Raw genomic sequence first — 18,127 nt, forward strand, 5'->3', positions numbered from 1 at the left:
TCAACCTTTTAAACACAGCATGATTAAAGTATTTCGTAGACATGCTGAGTCAATATTTGATCTAAAAGAATTAAGTACATAGACTGTTATTTAATTCTAGCCTCTTTAGGCTTTCCACAGCAGAATTTGGACATCAACCAAGTTAATATTATTCATCCAAGTAGAAGGAATAGCCACAGATGAGAGTATATAGGAAGAGAATCCTATAGAATCCTATAGGATTCTCTTCCTATAGGAAGTTAGGAGGTTATTCACTAAAACAATAGGCTTAGAAAGAATAGTTAGATTAACTAGTCCAAACTCTACTAGTTATCCCCGTGCAATGGCAATTGAGAGCTGTGAGACTGCAAGGCATGTAACTGCATTCAGAATTTGGCCCAAAACCTAGGAATACAGAGTGCCACTATTTCAATACTATGTTGAAGTATCACTGGAACCTGTTTCAGTTTAATCAATGTAAAATAAACCAGTTTGTGTCTGTGAGTTAAACGAACTGTTAACTCATTTGGAGTCTCTACATCCATTCACTAATGGCAAGTTTAAATGCTAATAACAATAGAAAATTAGCTTCCAAGTATCACAGAGATGAGTAATAGTAGCACCTGCTTCCCAGAGCATGAACACATTTGATGAAATATCCTGTGACAAGATTTGCTTTAAAAAATGAACGCAAAATTATAAAGCACCTGTATTTTCACAGTAGAAATGTTAAGCAATGGTACTTAAGACTGCAGATGAGTAACTGAGAATTAAAATAAAAGCAAAAGAATTTTAAAAATAGTACATAATAACCAAGTATTAGATGCATAAGCTGTTAGCCCATAAGCCCGTATCTGTTATGAACCTCCACAAAGCCCGAGAAACACCAAGTTCTACTTTCAAAGCTTCATTTGTATCAATGAAAATATGAAGCTGAAAATATTAGCTAGTCTAATGAAATAGTTTCTTACCATCTTCAGAAGCTGTTCCTAAACAGAAAAAATAATAAAATACATGATATTCCAAACAATACTATGCCTTTCAAATTTCTTTTTGAGATTAATCTTGGGAATCTTGACAACTTTTATCAAGTCAAGAGAGCTAAAGCTTTTATGTTGCAACTCCATAACTGAAGCGAAGTAAAATAATCAAGAAAATATCCATACTACATTGAGAGCAATTTACAAGAACAAAATGCACATCACTGCCTTTCAAACCACAAAAAGTTCAATAGAAGAAAATTACATCTATGAGATCAGTCAAAAAATTACATATACAGATCAACAGACATTAAAAATACTGTAATGCAAGCTCTTCTGAAAATATGAAACATACTGTTATACATAACCTCAGAGAAAAACACAGAGACTGTTTCCCACGCTGGACAGTGATAATTTGATAGGAACTGCCAGCAAGGAGGATTTCTCTGAATTAAGCCTGTGATTATTCTGAAGATACACATGCACAAGATCAAGTCTTGCTCAGAGACATGGAAGGAATATGAGCTTGCTGAAATCAGATCACACTTGGACAAGTATGCTGAGCTTAACAAGACTTGATTTTTGATAAGGTGAAAGTCAGACAAGCCTTTCTCCCATCAGTACCTAGGAACTGATGGGACCCTGCCTCATCAGCAGTCCTTCCTCTAAGTTCCTCTGAAATACATCTTATTACAGAATGAAATGCATACTAGTAATGATAAAAATGTTAAATGCTCCTAAAAAAAATAAAACCAAAGGGTACTTCCATTTTTATTTTCACCCCCTACCATTTTTGCCTTGCAAGAGAACTACAATGATGAAAACATCTGTTAGTGTCTTTGGCTAGCCTGAACTCAGTCAGATATGTTGGGAAAGTTTTCTCATGTTACAGTTATCTTCACAAAATTATTTTTAAAAACTCCATCTAAAAACCTAGTTCAGTGTATATTTCAATGCTTCTCCACAAAAATCAGTTACAGTAATATGTAGGTAGGAGTGCCTCGAACTACCAAGTTAAAATTTGCCAGTTTGCAAAAACTCAAAACCAAACAAAAAACCAAAACCCCCAAACCCTGAGCTACCTCTCCAAATCCAACAGTCTTGCAGAGATGGATCTTGGAAGGCAGATCCTATGCAACACCTCAGACAGGCTAATAGACTCCTAAAAGCTCCTAAAAGGGGTGGTTCTGTTTCTTGTTCCTCTCAGCCTTGTGCTACCACCTGGTCTGGATGGCTAAAGGTTCACTGGCAGCTCCAAAAGCTAAATAACAGAGTATTAGTCACTTTTATGAAATCAGTTTCATGGAGTTTGTTCACCTAAAGTCATCAATAATGGAATATCACAAGGCGCTAACAAAAGAAGAGAGAAAAAATACATGGACAACGTTAGCAGGCAAAGGAAAAATGATTAGTTCCTCCTGGTGGTGGTTAGATCAGAACAGCTGTATCATACAACTACAGCTGGACAGCTGAGCTCTTTTCATTCCATCTTGCAGATCATATCTAGAGATAGCTTCTAGAACAAAACCCCAACGTGTTAACTCTGATCAATTGTATAGCACTCCCCTTGCTGTTTGAAACAGAAATGTGCAACATAGCATTAGTTGGGACTTCTGGACAGAGCAAAAGAAAAAGCCTACATGGCCCTAAGAATTGCTATAAATAACAGCTATAAACAAACAGCTACAAGTAAAGCCTACTATATGTAGCCTAAGGAAATGTAATGTGGAAATAAGCAATACAAACTCTACTATCCTGTACAAACACTCCTCATTTTATTAAACTAGCCTTGACACCTTCAGTGCTCAAAACCAGCTCCAATTCTTTCAAGAAGCATCTGTGTTTTGAAATTATTCAGGATTCTGGTTTACAGATCTACTTTCTTACTCTTTTCATTTCTATGAGATACACACTTGCTTCCAATAAGCTACTAATTCTTCCAAACAAGCACAGTTAATAAACACATCACACAAAATATTAAGCAAGCAGCAAACTTATTAAGTGCTTGTTATCTGCTCCCAAGCAATAAATTAGAACTACAATCACCAAGCAGCAGGCTGGGACTGTCACTTTATTGTATGAGAAGTATTATTTGCACACACCTGAAACAGACAATTGCTATGAGAAGCTTGATGCTCAACTGCTTTGCAGTCCCTCTATGTGTTTATAACAGAGTGAATTAAGAAAAAGCAAGTGCTAAAACTTAGGTGGGATACTTGATAAGCTATTTCAGCAAGTAGGTCTTCTTCACAAATGATTCTTGAATAGAATCACATCTCACTACAGAATTTACAGGCACTTAAAATTATGTAGCAAGCCTAGATTTTGATAGAGGAGATTTTTTTTTTGGTTTTTTGCTTTTTTTCATACTTAAATGAACAAGCATGTTCTGCTCTCCCACTGCTGTTCTGCTAAGTCACAAAAACTGACTTCACATGTAAAACTATGGAATCAGCTGGAATTAGATTAATTTCAAAAGCATGTATTTAACTAGTTAAAATCAGCATGTAATGATTAAAAAACTGCTCTGTAATTAACAGAGCTTCTTTTAAAAAAGAGGGGTAATGACACAGATCAAACATTAATGAAATTGACAAATACAGCAATAACACATAAGACATCAAGATTACACAGGAGTTAATGGAAACAGCATAGTAATTTGTTAATAACAGACAAATATATTAAACATCAATACTTTTACATAAAAGACACTTTATTAGATATTTAATAGAATTAGAGGACAGACTAAATAATTTCTTACCATCCATCTTGTCAGAAGTATCCTCTTTGTTGAAAAAGCAGGCAAAGAAACATGGAAAACTTAGTGTGTTAGAATAAAGGTGTTCACAGCAGAGTCATAAAACATTAATTGAGGAAAATACATTAATATTAAACACAGCAGACATGTTTATCTAATTAATGCATGTACAAGCTACCTTAAGCAAAGTTGGTTTTGCCCAGTGCAAGGTACAAAATTACAAAACAGACTACAAGTACCCTGCACAGTGATATTGATTCTGTATTTCCCAAATTTGAGAAAACCCTTACACTAAAACATTTATAAATGGTTTCATTCTTGGTGTAAACAGTTACGGAAGCATTGGTACATATTTATATCATTACTGAACCACATATTTATATTTCTTATAAAATTTGCTTCTGAGCATGAAGTCCCACCTGGGGTAAGGGACAGGAAGGAAAAAAACCAGCACAAAGGACAAATGAGAGAAAGTTTCACTCTGTTTTAAAAGCATTAAATATTTACCAGTTCAGCTGGAAGGTAGGGCATAAATATTCTGACAGTAAGAATCAAAATTAAAATATTTAGCACAAGAGACATATAATTACAGCTCAGGCCTCCTCAACAAGGACATTAATACTTAAGGATGGCAAAGATAGTCAACATTTAAAATAACTAGAGAGTATCCTCCTGCTTCTAGCATAGCCTTTTAATAAATCATAAATAAGCAAGAGTTCTTGTATTAATAATGAAAAAGGAAGAGATGGGTGAACACAACTGTGGATTACTATGCTTATAAGGTTCTGGCCTTCTGAGGCTTTAAATTTGGTAGCTGTGTAAGCAAAAGCTGGATGTTTCTCTGCAAGCCAGGCTGAAAATAAATTCAAGCTCTAGGACACAATGTCATTTATTCTGGTATTGACTGCAACACCTAAAGGAAGTGGAACACATTACACAAATAAAGTAACATTGCCTGGGCCTTTTCAGACCATGGTCAGCATTGGCTTGATAGTTCTGTCATTTAACTTTCCATATTTGGGCTACTATAAATAAATCCCTTAAAATGGACAGAAGAAAGAACTTTACAAATTAGCCCATTATCTGAAACATGGCACTTGCTTGGATTTGCACTCCATTGATTTAAAGGCTACCTTTTGAAAACTAAGAGTAAACAATATTTTGAAGCTAATCCACAACAAACAACAGTCACACTGTCTACATGGTATGTATCCTTCAAATTACCTTACCACAGTCAAAAAACTGTTAGGAGATTGAGCCAAGATCAGTCAAGCAGTACTGCTTTTATGTAACTGTAAACAAATCTTGGTCTCCTTGACTACCACTGCCCTTCCACTGTCTGCACTAGGATCTGACTTTCACAGTACTTTGCCAGTATTACGTTATTTTGCCATTTCAAATGACATCACACTGTTCTCCACAAGTGACTGCATCCGCAGCAAGGCAAAGTTTTCCAGCAATTCAAATCCTTCAAACGAACAGGACCTGGATTTATTGCTTATTAGTCCTCTCCCCCAGTTCTCACTCATCCAATCAATAAACTACAAAGAGAATAAGTTATTTCTGTTACTTTCCTGCTAAATCCACCACTGTTTACTTCACTGGAAACCTCTGTGCCCTTTTCAACCCTTGCTTACAAAATTCTTGGCATGATTCAGATAATTGCTTTAAAACTTGTAAAAGCAAACCAATAGCCTAATCAAGAGATAATTTTCTGTGAAAGTCTTAAGACAATACAGTCCCTTCATTTGAGCAGCATAAAAAAGACATTAACAGAGCAGGAGCTCTCTCTTTGTTTTCCATTTGACTTTTCCCTCTGTCACCATGCTCTGTGCCACTTTTACTCCTCTGAATGCCAGCTCTGTCTGAGGTTCAAAATACGTTTTGTTGCACATCAAAACACACCAGGGCAATACTCTGATCTTGGAAAAGGATCATCCCACATATTTCAGGCTTTTAGGCACTAAGTTAGGAGGAACTCACAGTTCCATAATTATAGAAAAGTTTGAGTTGGAAGGGACCTTAAAGACCACCAAGTTCCAACCCCCTTACTGTGGACAGGAACACCTTCCACTGGAGTGGTTGCTCCAAGTCTAGTGTTGAACACTGTCAGGGATGGGGAATTCATTTCTGTGATGGTGCTCACAGGGGTTTTCGGGTGAGGGAAGAGACAAGAATGTTGACTCCATCTTCAGAAGGCTTGATTTTATGATATATATATTACATTATAACTATACTAAAAAGAATAGAAGGAAAAGTTTCATCTCAGAAGGCTAGCTAAGCTAAGAATAGAAAGGAACGAAAACAAAAGTCTGTGGCTCGGACAGAGAGAGAGAGCCAGCTCTGCTGTGACTGGTCACTAATCCCAAACATCCACACGAGACCAATCACAGATCCATCTGTTGCATTCCACAGCAGCAGATAACCATTGTTTACATTTTGTTTCTGAAGCCTCTTAGCTTCTCAGAAGGAAAAATCCTAACAAAAAGGATTTTCACAAAAGATGTCTGCGACACATTTCCCTGAGGAACCACCGGTGTATCCCCTCTACCAAGCAGCCTCATGTCGGTGTCCACCTGCGACCCAGCAGGTTCTGCTGCCCCCTCTGTGGGCACCAGAGGGAGCCCACATCCAAAACTATTATTCCAAGTACCAAGTATTCCTTTTAGTTCAGGACTGCTCACTCTTTAAATTAACACTAAAATCAATGCCGTTCACAGCACTTCAAGCGGGCCTTGATGACAAAGAGAATCAACTAATTTTGGGTAACTTTTAACTTAAGTTCTGATGTTAAAAAGCACAACTAAAATCTTCGCAAACCACAGCCTACATGTATGCTAACACCTACCCAAACATAATGCAAATCAAAAGAACTATACAGTTTCTTTGCCTCTTGTGATCACCTATGGCCATACTAACATTAGAACATGTCTCTCCTTGGTGGTCTAGCTGGCACAGAAGCTGAGAAGGAAAAAACAAGTTTTGTGAACACTGAACCTCTCTTTCCTCATTGTTATCCCTACAGCACTGATAAGCTAAACATTCAGAACAAAAAAATGTTCATAGGCTTTTACCATTACCACTATGTGGATGTTCTAGCACCTACACCATTACCACTACAATTATCAAATACTTTTCTGCACTATTACTACTTGTAGCACTTCCTATGTCTAACAGCAAATACCAATGGAGACTGTCAGCTAGGTAAAGCATACACATAGTTCCATCAATGCCCTTAGGAAGAAATTACAAACTCAATGGAGTAAGTTATTGTGTAAAACACCTCTCTTTTCATGAAGAAGCCACCTCTGACTGCCAGGGTATCTCTTTAGCACTCTTGTAGAATACCTGAAGAGCTGAGAAAAATGGAAAATCAAGAGCTGTCACACTCATTTCCCTGTTACTTTTATGAACAAAAAAAGGCATGATCACTATGTGCTGTTAAGTACAGATACCACTCCTTCCAACACTTAACATTAGTTTTAGATTAAGACATTCAGAGAGCATAGTATGGACACACTCTTTGCATTGGCATTCTTCCAGCACAAGAAAAATAAAGCGTGTAGGAAAGTTTGCGACTTACTTCAGAACACCTGTTCTTTTGCCACACTCCAGTGCTACTAACAACGATGACTGCTTTTCAAATACAGGAGTACCGCACTCTAACTTTTTGATCAAGAAAATCCCAAAGACCTCTGAGAGCAGCACAGCAGAGGTGCTCCCCTTACCTAGGGAGGCGTAGGAGCCCGGGGGCAGCCCGGCTGCTGAGAGGCGCCCAGCTCCAGCTGTCTGTCCAGCAGCATGGCGGGCCCTGGCGCCCGCCGCAGCGTTCACGTCGATGTCACTGCGAGATCTCTGCAGGGTGCCCGGGCTTGGGACGCCCTTGCTGCTGCCTGGAACTACCAGAAAAGGTTAAAAAAAAAAAAAAAGAGTTGATATTGAATAAAATGAATGATATTTAAGAGAGTAACATCTTCTACTCCCGCACCATGCTTGTAAGAAAATAGTCTTAAAAAACAATGTAAAAAAGGTTAAACTAGTATTAAACCAAGAATTACTGAGATTAAAAACGAAACCAGACCTGGTCTTGCCATGAACGGCATATAGAAACAGTTTGTGTGTCGGTAGTATTTATCTTCATTCAGCAAGAAATTTTAGCATTATTTAATGCAAACTGTCTCTTCCCACCCCAGCACAAATGACATAATTCTGAACCTTTGTGTGATTTATTACGTTATTGAATGATTTGCAAATGTAAGAAAATTCACATCCTTCCTTGAGATACTGAAGGAAGAAAAATATTCCCACACTTCAGCTAAGGTGAGCTGAATGCGTATTCTGAAATGTTTTAGAGTCTAATCTTTAGTATTTTCAGGTTCACTTCCTATTATTTACTGAATTTTAACTATTCACTTAATTTTAACCACTGTTCTAGGTCTTCTAAACTTGACTCCCCTTATCAGTTTCAGTATCCATTCTTCATTACACTCCATTTGCAAAAAGCTGCTCAATGATTTACTCTTAAAGAGTTATTAAGACATTATGGGAAAAGACATTGAAGTTATTAAATTCCAAAAACTAAACAAAAAATTAAACTCTTTGAATTACAAATATGCCATTTGGCTGCTGTTCTTTCTTTCTTTATTTAGAAAGAGCAAGAGCAACGTGGGAACAGATGAAAGAGACAGTGAGTCTTTACTTTCTAATTGCCATAATCCTAACCATGAACCAACTGAAACTACATAAAATGTGAAGGAAGTGTGAGGCAATCTGAGCTCCAGGTACAGTTTGTAGTGACACCATACCATTATTTATCTTGGAAACAGGGTAAATGCTGATAGTCAATTTTTAAGATGCATTTAGCACTTTTAATTCAAAGAACATGAAGAACTATGCACTGCACAAAACTACCACCACCTTACCTCTGCCTGCAAGACTTGCTGGGCTGGCTGCAGACCATTTAGATGACAGAGGCCGACTGAAAAAAGTCAATAAATCCAGTAAGTCTCATGCATCAGATGCAAAAGTAAAAAATAAAAGAGAGCAAAAAAAAATTTCTGTTCTTTTCTCCCCTTCAACTTTCTCAGCATATTTTTTAGATAAATACTTGAAACAGAAAATGATAAGAAAACCAGAATTATCTTTTCCCTTACATTTTATAAAACTACATCCTTATCACAAAGCACTAATCCTTCAGCTACCGACAGGCACACTTTGCTAACAAAGTTCAGGCATTCCAGACTAGGTCACAGAAACATTTAAGGTGGTCAGTACAAGGTTTTAACCACAGGGCTGATCTTACACATCAGCCATCAAACAAGAACAGTGGGAGCTGCCCAAAAAGTTTTATTTGTGAAAGACATTATGTAAAGTGGTGTCTACAGTAACAAGAAAAACAGCTGTCCAACTCATAAGCCTCCTCCAGTCCCAGATGTCTCAAGAATTAAGTTATAAATTAAAAAAGGAAATGCTGATGCTTCCAAGCAGCGAGACTCCATTTCCCCTGTTGGAATGTAGAGGCTCCCATAACTTAAAAAAGGAGGAAAATCCCATGTCTTTTCCTCTTTGTTTTGTCTTCATTTCATTCCCACTGCAAAAACAAGTAGTTACTGAAGCACAATCTTCCAGTCTAGTCAAGGTTAATAGTGAGCCCATCCTTTGGCCTGTTTGGAAGGGTAAAATGCAGCTGGAGAGACCAGGGAAATGAAAAGGACTGGCAGAAGAAAACATAATAGCATATTCATTGGTTAATATTCATTGGTTAAATATCTGATGGGGAAAGTTTGTATTTGATTAAATAGTTGAGTATTTCATCAACAGTCAAATTTCAAGCTGAGTCAGTGTCTCAGCTTTACTAAAAATAATTCCTTTAATTTTAAACCTAAAAGTAGAAAGAAAAAAGATGCCTCATGCCTCATTCTGTGGATTTATCCCAGTTATTAGCTCAGGTGCTCAGCAGTAATATAAAGGTCAGCACCATAACCTAAATCCTCACAGAAGAATATGTTTGCAGCTTGCTCTGAACAAACATGCTTTTCTGACATGACTAACTAGTGTTTTGAAGGTACTTTGCCTCAAGTAAGGTAAGGAGCTGAGGTAGAGCTCCTGACCTTACAACTTGCTCCAAACAAAAGCCCCAGACAACTGCCACAATGTATTGCAATTGACATTTTATGTAAACAGTTTCATACAAGTAGGCAGTCACTACATTTCTCTCTCATTCCTCCATCTTCTCTAAAACAATTCTGGATTAATGACCTGTATGAGATGTAAGTTCAGAAGGTCAAAAATCACAGAGGATCTGAATTCTAGGAAATCATACCCGTATTTCCTAATTTAGCCTATACAGGGGGAATTCAGCATTCACTATACTAAAAGCCAGAAATAAAATTTTGGGTAACAAACATCCATCTGAATGCAAAGTTTGTAATAAATCAATTAAAATTTCATTAATCTTCAATATCATCACATCTACTGTTCATTTCTTATTTTACCCCTCACTTCCTGTACTGTACTGTAGCACTTACACATCTTGCAACATGGGAAGCAATATTTGAAGATTTAAGAGTATTTTAAGATTCTAATTTCCCTGTAATTTAGTTTTTAACAGTATACTATCAGTAACTCAATAACAGCACTTTTATTTTCAGATGGGGAACACAGATTAATTTCAACAAGAATATTTAATCTTTGAATGAACATTTGTGGACAATGAAGTGCTGGCAATTGCTTGCATCACAGACAATTATTTTTTAAACAATTTTTTATAATTACAAGTATATAAGGAAAGGTAAGGTAAATCTCTGGTATTAAAGGCATTAGCCAAAAAAAAAAAAAGGTGAATTCCAATGTGTGAGAAGCAGTCTTTGCCTTCAAGTAACAAGTGAGCAGACAAGCTCTCTGGTTTTGATAATGAAGATCTGAAATATTAAAAGGCTGAAATACTTTGAGGAAGCTTTCTAGCATTTAAAGGCAAATATCACCAAATACTACTTCACATTTCTGCTAAAAAGCCAGTAGATTTCTTTTACTATTGGTACCTAAGAAAATTTTAATTTATTCAGCTCAAGATCATCTATACATTTTAATACATCACTGACTGCAGCACAGACCCACCCTGTAGTAAGTGGCAGGGCTATGAAATACTGTTAATACATATTCAGTACTGTGAAGACAGGGAAAAAAATCCCAAACCAATCTCCAACGAATCTCATTGTTGATGTTCCCTTTTCATGCTTGCCAGTGAAAAGAGATGATAAAGGAATTACACCATTATAGCTTTCCTAGACCTATTCAGCACATCAGAATGCTGGACATCAATATGAACCTTGAAGATATTTTGGTGTTTAAAGCAGCTGTTAAGGAATGAATGTATGAATACAACATCCTAATATCCAGTTAAAGACTGTCTGTACTTTGCACCTTGCTGGGGTAACACTGTCACATAGAAAAACACCAGAGAAGAAATTTTTATTAAAAAAATTAGAAGCCACAAAATAAAACTGCAGCTTTTCTGTACTCAACAGGAATCTGGATAATTTGCTTCTGAGAAACTGCATTTGTTTCTTGGCTCAGAAAGAGTGAAGTGACCCTTACTTGAGGCTCTCCTGTGAGCTGGAGGATGACCTGTCTGACTGAGGGAGAGATGCTATACTGCCAGAATTCTTCAAGTAGGTCTGAAGGCTTCTTTGATAGGGTGGCTCCAGAGAATTGTACAGAGTCTCAGCTTCACTAGGAAAGTGATTTCTAAGACCCAGATAAGCCCTGCAAAAAAAGAATAACCACATGTAAATGCTCAGTATTTTCTTTAAAGGGTGGAGTCAGGAAGTAAAGATTACAGAATGAACCATGGATGGGAGTGAAAGGAACTGAGAGTATGTAAAGCACACAGCAATGCTCATCAAGTCAGCTGCATGGACTGAATTAATCTTTTCAAAGTAACTTAAGTCTATCCTCTGAATGTCTCACATTCACTTACCAGTTGTGTGGGGAAGCAAAAGGAATTGTTTTCTGGCCTTCTCAAAGTGCTGCAGTTGTTTAAAGACTTAATTAATGGGAGCAGAATGATTATGCAGCAATATCAACCTTTCTAACTCTTCTTTCAGTGGAATCATCAAATGCTGCACAACTGCATTGACTGACTTGGCTTTGAGAATGTCTTTTGCAAAACAAACTGGGTAGCAATTAAGGACAGAAACATCAGTTTTCAAACAAACTTGTTTCTATCTTCTTCAGCCATGGATAGCAGCTCACCTTGGATTAGAGCCTTCTATCACTCATTTAGCACATGCAATTTTTCAGAGCAAAATTAATCAGAACTCACTTTCTTGCCTCCACTCTTGCTTCTGCATCAGCATCATGAATACCCTTCTTGATTGTTTCAACCAAGACAGCTGCATGCCTAGAAGAAAGACATTCTTCATGCTATTTTGCTACTCCAAATTCTAAGCAGTAGCTTTACACTTTAATTAACATTTCACCAAGTAAAAAACAGCTGCAATGCTAGTTCTTTCCAAAATATGCAGTAAACAAACACTTAAGCACACTGATGACATAACTGTACCACCTTCCGTAAAGGTTTAGGTCAGCTTACTCCTTCAATCTAAAAGGATTTTAATCTACTTCTGACATACACCCACCTACCACACTTAAAAAGTTATTTAAAAATACCTTTTATAAGACATCTGCCTTCCTGAAATGGAAAAACTATTTCCACTGTTATATCAATAGTAGGAAAAGGGGAAAAATTAAGACTGTAAGTTTTCTTTCAGCTCTGAAAGCTTTTGGCATACGAGTTCTAAACCTGAATACAAGTTCAATGAACAGCAAAGTACCCATCAGAACACAAACTTGTGAAGACAAACAAGTTTTAATTCAAGGTAAGTTTTGGGTGGGAGGTTTGTTATTTGGGGGTTGGGGAAGAGGTGGTGGGTTTTACAGGTTTTTTTAGACACTTTGGCATAAATGATTTCCCCATTACTCCCCTTCTCAGGAGCACCCTGGGGAAGCAGCAATGTGACTGGAATGAGCTGGATGAATTCTTCAGAGCCAGTTCTGGATGCTCTTTATTCTCCTTGCTCCTACCCTGTGTTTACAGTGACCAACCTGCAGAACTGATGCATGTACAGTTTTCCCATCTATCTGGAGAAGCCACAATGTGCCCTTACTCATTAGCACAAAAAGTCCTCCAGCCTAAGCCCACTTCCCCTCTTTCAAGCAAACACACAGATTTCCTCCTGCCAGGAGAAAAGACAGCTGCTTACCTGTATATGCATTGCTCATACGCAGGATGGGAGGGTAAGGAGAGGAGGCCACAGGAAGCCAAGGCTGGAACATACAGCTCTCCTTCCCCCCGGCACCTGAATGAGCCGCATGACTTGCTGTGCTAGAAAGGCTGTCTATGCCAGAAAGGCTGGCCAACACTGAACAACATAATCCAATTAAAGGATTCAATGACAATATTTCTGTCTTAAATTACATTAGCAGTTTATTTTAGGGGAAAAAGTATACTGGCCCATACCTTTCCAGTGAATGTGTTTGCCACTCTTGTAATAACAGGTCTAAAAATTCAAAGGAGCGCCTGAAAACACAGAACCAAAGTCGTAATTAAATACTCCTTTCTCTAATGTGCTTGTGGAATAAACACTAACTTTATTCTCTCCCCCTGAGGGAAATAAATAAAATAATAGTACCTTTTATTGACCAAGGGCATTGGTCACTTTATTGGAAAGTTAAAATATTCTGTATATTAAACAAACATGCAGCTAACTAATCTTAAACTTCAAAATAATAGACATGGTTCAATTAACGATGTGCTGTTCAAGTCATGTTATTACACATACCCTATGTCAACTGTATTAGTCCCAAAATAACAGACATAAATTAATGAAGTAGAAATAATTGTACAGAGTATAAAATTCTAACATAAAAAATAAAAACATTAAAAACAATTAAAATATAAATAATTATTATTAATATAAAAATTTAATTTAAAGTATTAATAATAATTATAATTATTCTTTTATATATAATACAAAACTAATATATTAATATATAATTATATATTATATAATTTTAATTTAAAAACATTGATAATAATTATAAAATATTAACAATAACATAAAAATATTAAAGACACAATATAGGACTTCTAGGCAGTATACTTCTGTCCCAAACACTATTCCCATCCTTCCATCTGTCACTACTGAGTATGTAGCATAAAGGAAAACATGAGACCATTAGCACAGGGCTCTGCATATAGAAAGCACTGCAGAAGATCTTCTAGCGCCATACTAATGAAGATATCTAACTGTATTCATTATTAATTTGGGAATCTTGACAATTTAGCAAACTGCCAGTAGCAAAAGGCATACTTTTAAAAACTATGTCTGAAGCTAGATCCTGACAAAAAAATCAAACTGACACAGCTTAGGGAGGTGTAGACAATTTTCAAACATGTAGTGAACCTGACAGCCTGAAACTCTCTCTTTTTCTGGTTATTCAGCATTTTTGACCTGTTCTGGAGGGACAAATTTGGTTTTTATTCTGCCCAAATCCTTTGGACATTGGCAAGGCCTGTCAAGAAACCCTGCAATGCTTGCCACTATTACAAATAATCTAGTGTTTTGCTCTGTTTCCAAAAGAATGAAAGCAGTATGGAGACAATGCCTTCTGTGATGCTCACTGGATTGTGAACTGCAGTACCAAAGCCACCTACAGTCTAATGTTCCTTAGTAAAGGCACAGCACTGAAGCCCTGTGAATTGTTCAGCAGTCAAACCAGAAGCTGTGGCAGGTCAGTACAATCTGCGTTGAGGTAACACTTGCTCTGGATGCAAAAGCAGCTTAGACTCGAAAGTAATTCAGATGTTCAAGTCGTTTCCTGCATACACACAGTGACAATGCTTTCAGCATTAACTACTTTTGTGTGATTTGGTGCAGAAAATGACACTGTCAAAAAACAATTCATTTTCTCAAGAGCCAAACCACGTGTTCAAGTATCATGTTCTCAGAGAAAGCAACATGTTGGAGATGTAGCTGAGCTGCTGAACACCACAACACATGGATGCTCTGTGTCCTAAGGTAGCTGCCACTGTCTCAAGGCTGAAATTAAATTTTTCAGTTTACTGGCTAACAGTTTTGTATGTTCAGCATTTATGGCCACAAATCTTCTAATTTGTTAATTTTCAACATATGATAATCATATTTTAAAAAGCAACAGCTTTGGTAATTTTCATTTATAATGTACTCACCTTCTAACTGCAACTGATTTTGAGGTACAGTTGCTTGTTATTAAAGGTATGAGTCGTGGCACATGAGTATGCTGCCAAAAAAAGGACAAAGCAGTTAATGGGAAAAGCATTCCTGAATCCTGAATTTGTACTGTACTTATTAATTCAAACAGAATTAACACCATAATAAAAACTGCAATCATTTAAGCTGCTTACCAAAACTAAATCATAGAATATTATTAAATGAAAGACTGCTGTCAGCATGCCAATTGAAAGAAAGCTATTTTCTTCCAAAAGGTCAAGCAGAAACCACTTCCAGTGCCATCAACAATAACATCATGATATGCAATACTTTGCTGTCAAAAGTAATATAAGAAGTTCAAATGTAGCTGTTTCCTCAGAGGAGTTGAAAGCTGATGCTATTTTAGTTTTGCCACAGGAAAAAAAAAGTAATAGACATAGCTGTCTTAAAAGTCAGGGTTACAGAGCAAAAAATGAATCAATGAATATGAAAATATAGGCATTCTTACAAGGATCAGTATGATTAGTACAACAAGGATCAAATGGCCTTTAATGCAAAAGATGTCAATAAAGTAATAAAAGCATTGACATATAAGCAAGCCTATATAGATAATCTATATGGACACACCTGATGGGAGAAGAAAACTATTAAACTATGCATAAGATAAACTACATTCAACCCAAATGCTTTACAGAATTCAGAATTAAAGCTGCCTTACTTCAGCTTTTCTTAACTAATTGTAGACACAAATCATTACCATTTTAATTTCAAGTAAGAGTAATGTGGTTCAACAAATCTATTTTCAGTTAATTTCTTTAGTCCTTTCTTGATTAAATACCTACAGTAAACAGTCCCCAATACAGTGTGAAACAGTAGGCCAATTAAAAAAAAGTCCAAGATCTTAAAAAATACAGTGAAGAATTCTTACTCTCTCATGTATCACAGCTGCAGGATATAAGCACACAATTCACAAAAAAAGCATTGATAATCATCAGCTCACAGAGTACTGCCAATTTTAGGATTAGGAAGGAGTTAATCAAAAATTCTGGAAGAGCCTAACAGTTATATTTGTTTGTCCTGATATACTTTAAACACAGTTTTAGGGGGTTTGTGTTTTGTATAGACTGTAAATTGAAAAGAGGCATGACTTTGAGAAAGGGACAATGAGCAAATCAGGGGTAAAAACAAAGTTTTTACAGATGGAGAAACCTGTACATTCCAAGTCTTTGGAGCTATTGAGTTGTAATTTCTAGAAAGTACTTTGCAAAGGAATCAAAGCCTCAGGCTTGCTTTAATTCTGTTTTTAACATGTCATACTTCATCTGCTGCTCCTTTGAGGATGTAATGATATGTGCTTCCTTGCAAACCACCTTGAAGATCAGCTGACAAACCTGAATCCTGCCTCCTTCTGAGAAAGATTTCTGCCACCATGCCATCTCTCCATGATTCCCTCCCTGCCCCCACCATCTTCATTTTAATTGTCTTCCTGATAGGTACTAAGAGTCAAGAAATGGAAATCAGACGGCACTGTAAGAACTTCCTGGAGAAGAAATATGAAATCCAATGAAGGCACAAAGATGAGATGAAGCTCCTCAAGATCACTGGTATAATACAGTCTCCCTGTTTCTATGCACACTCACTCTACAGCAATTACACAGTAAAGCACCAGGATCTGAACTGGCTGTCACTGGATGCCGCTGGGAGTTTTTGAGTAAAACACTGACTCCAAAAACTGCAGTAGCTTGGGTTCTAAATACTCAATTGATCAAAGACCCCCTGATCAATACTAATTTAGTTCAAACAGGCATGGGGCTGCACTTTTTTTTAATATTTAATTCTGAAATCTGAATTTTTTGCAAAAAAAAACCTCACAAATGCTATTTATTGGTTGGGTATTGGAACACTGTGGATAGGATTTTCTTGTTTTTATGCTTCAAATCTACTATGTTAAGTCACAGATAAGAACAGAAATTTAAACAAAATCAGGGCAACTATAGCTGATGTGTAAGCTTGTCTTCAAATTAACTAAACCAATAAAGCCAACTTAATGTAATTGGTGAACGTTTATAATTTCTTACATGCCTGAGCTTGTCTTACACTACTGCAAATGGTATTGTTCTCTTACAACTTTAATTATCCTGTGTAAGGTGCACTCCTTCCCTCTCAAGTCTGTGCCATCTCACAGTGGAGTGTAAGAGTCTGGGGAAAAAATATCAAGGGACTTTGTCTTAGCCCAAGTGCTGATGCAAAGGTCATGCATGCAGAGGTCTTGGAGCACATTCTCAGAGGCACAGAGAGACAAAGCAATATACATTCTGAACCATACTGAAGATGGCAATAAAAGGTGTAAGTCATGAAACCTCTTAAGTTTTCCAGCAACTTGCAAAATTAAAACCACCAATGAGATCACATTAAATTGCAGTAAGTGCTTGGCATTCAGAACACCACAACTTCTAATGCAGAAACTACAGGCAATCTCCCACTTCATGTGAAACACATCAGCACAAGTCCCAAACTCAAAATATCTTGCCTGAGACACCAGTCAGTAGATGCTGAAAGTACATTCAGTAGAAAACAGCTAGGATAGAGCACTCCTCTGTTCCATATGCTATAGCTTTGAGGACTCAGAAAGTACTTGAATTTAAAAAATCAAGTCTCTATTGGACTTGCCTTTCATGAACTTGTGCTTTCTTAACTGATCCAGGTATATGTAGCCTTTTCAACATTTTATCATTAACTTCACGTTTTCAAATTTTTTTTGGGGGGAGTGTATATGTAGAAAGAAATAACTTACTTTGTAGTTTGCACTATTTAAATTCTCACTAGTTTCTTAGCTATTAGCTTAACTTTGTATTTTCCAAGAAGGTAGTTAAAAGCAGTTACTCTTCGAAACACACATGGTCTTTTTTCAATTAACACATTACAAAAAAATCCCAAAACCACGAAAACAGACTAGCTTTTCACATCTCTACTTCCATCTTTATGATGGCAATGCTGCCAATTGGTTTCAACGATATGTAGTATTTGTCCACCCATGAGAAACATTACTCCTCTGTTAAAGAATGATTTAAAAACCTGTATTTCAGTGTAGCTGTTATCTCTGCTAACAGCCACGACCTGAAAGTTCCTAGTAGGTGAAGTGAGACAGGAGCACCTAC

At 36.8% G+C, this 18,127-nt stretch overlaps 1 protein-coding gene across 37 annotated transcripts in view; it reads right to left on the minus strand.

Annotated features, from left to right (window-relative positions):
* CLASP2 (cytoplasmic linker associated protein 2) overlaps positions 1-18,127 on the minus strand; it is a 145,034-nt gene that overhangs the window by 47,212 nt on the left and 79,695 nt on the right. For 23 of the 37 annotated variants that reach the window (XM_031059619.1, XM_031059611.1, XM_031059623.1 and 20 more), the window contains 8 exons: positions 14,969-15,039; positions 13,238-13,297; positions 12,041-12,118; positions 11,314-11,481; positions 8,640-8,695; positions 7,446-7,616; positions 3,721-3,744; positions 951-968 (listed from right to left, as the gene is read on the minus strand). In XM_031059619.1, the coding sequence (XP_030915479.1) occupies positions 951-968; positions 3,721-3,744; positions 7,446-7,616; positions 8,640-8,695; positions 11,314-11,481; positions 12,041-12,118; positions 13,238-13,297; positions 14,969-15,039 (646 nt within the window). The remainder of the gene's footprint in view (positions 1-950; positions 969-3,720; positions 3,745-7,445; positions 7,617-8,639; positions 8,696-11,313; positions 11,482-12,040; positions 12,119-13,237; positions 13,298-14,968; positions 15,040-18,127) is intronic. The other 14 variants (XM_031059614.1, XM_031059620.1, XM_031059618.1 and 11 more) reach the window with 3 other exon arrangements.

Source organism: Geospiza fortis, unplaced genomic scaffold, assembly GCF_000277835.1.
Source record: "Geospiza fortis unplaced genomic scaffold, GeoFor_1.0 scaffold120, whole genome shotgun sequence".
In the NCBI taxonomy this organism is placed as follows: Eukaryota; Metazoa; Chordata; class Aves; order Passeriformes; family Thraupidae; genus Geospiza; species Geospiza fortis.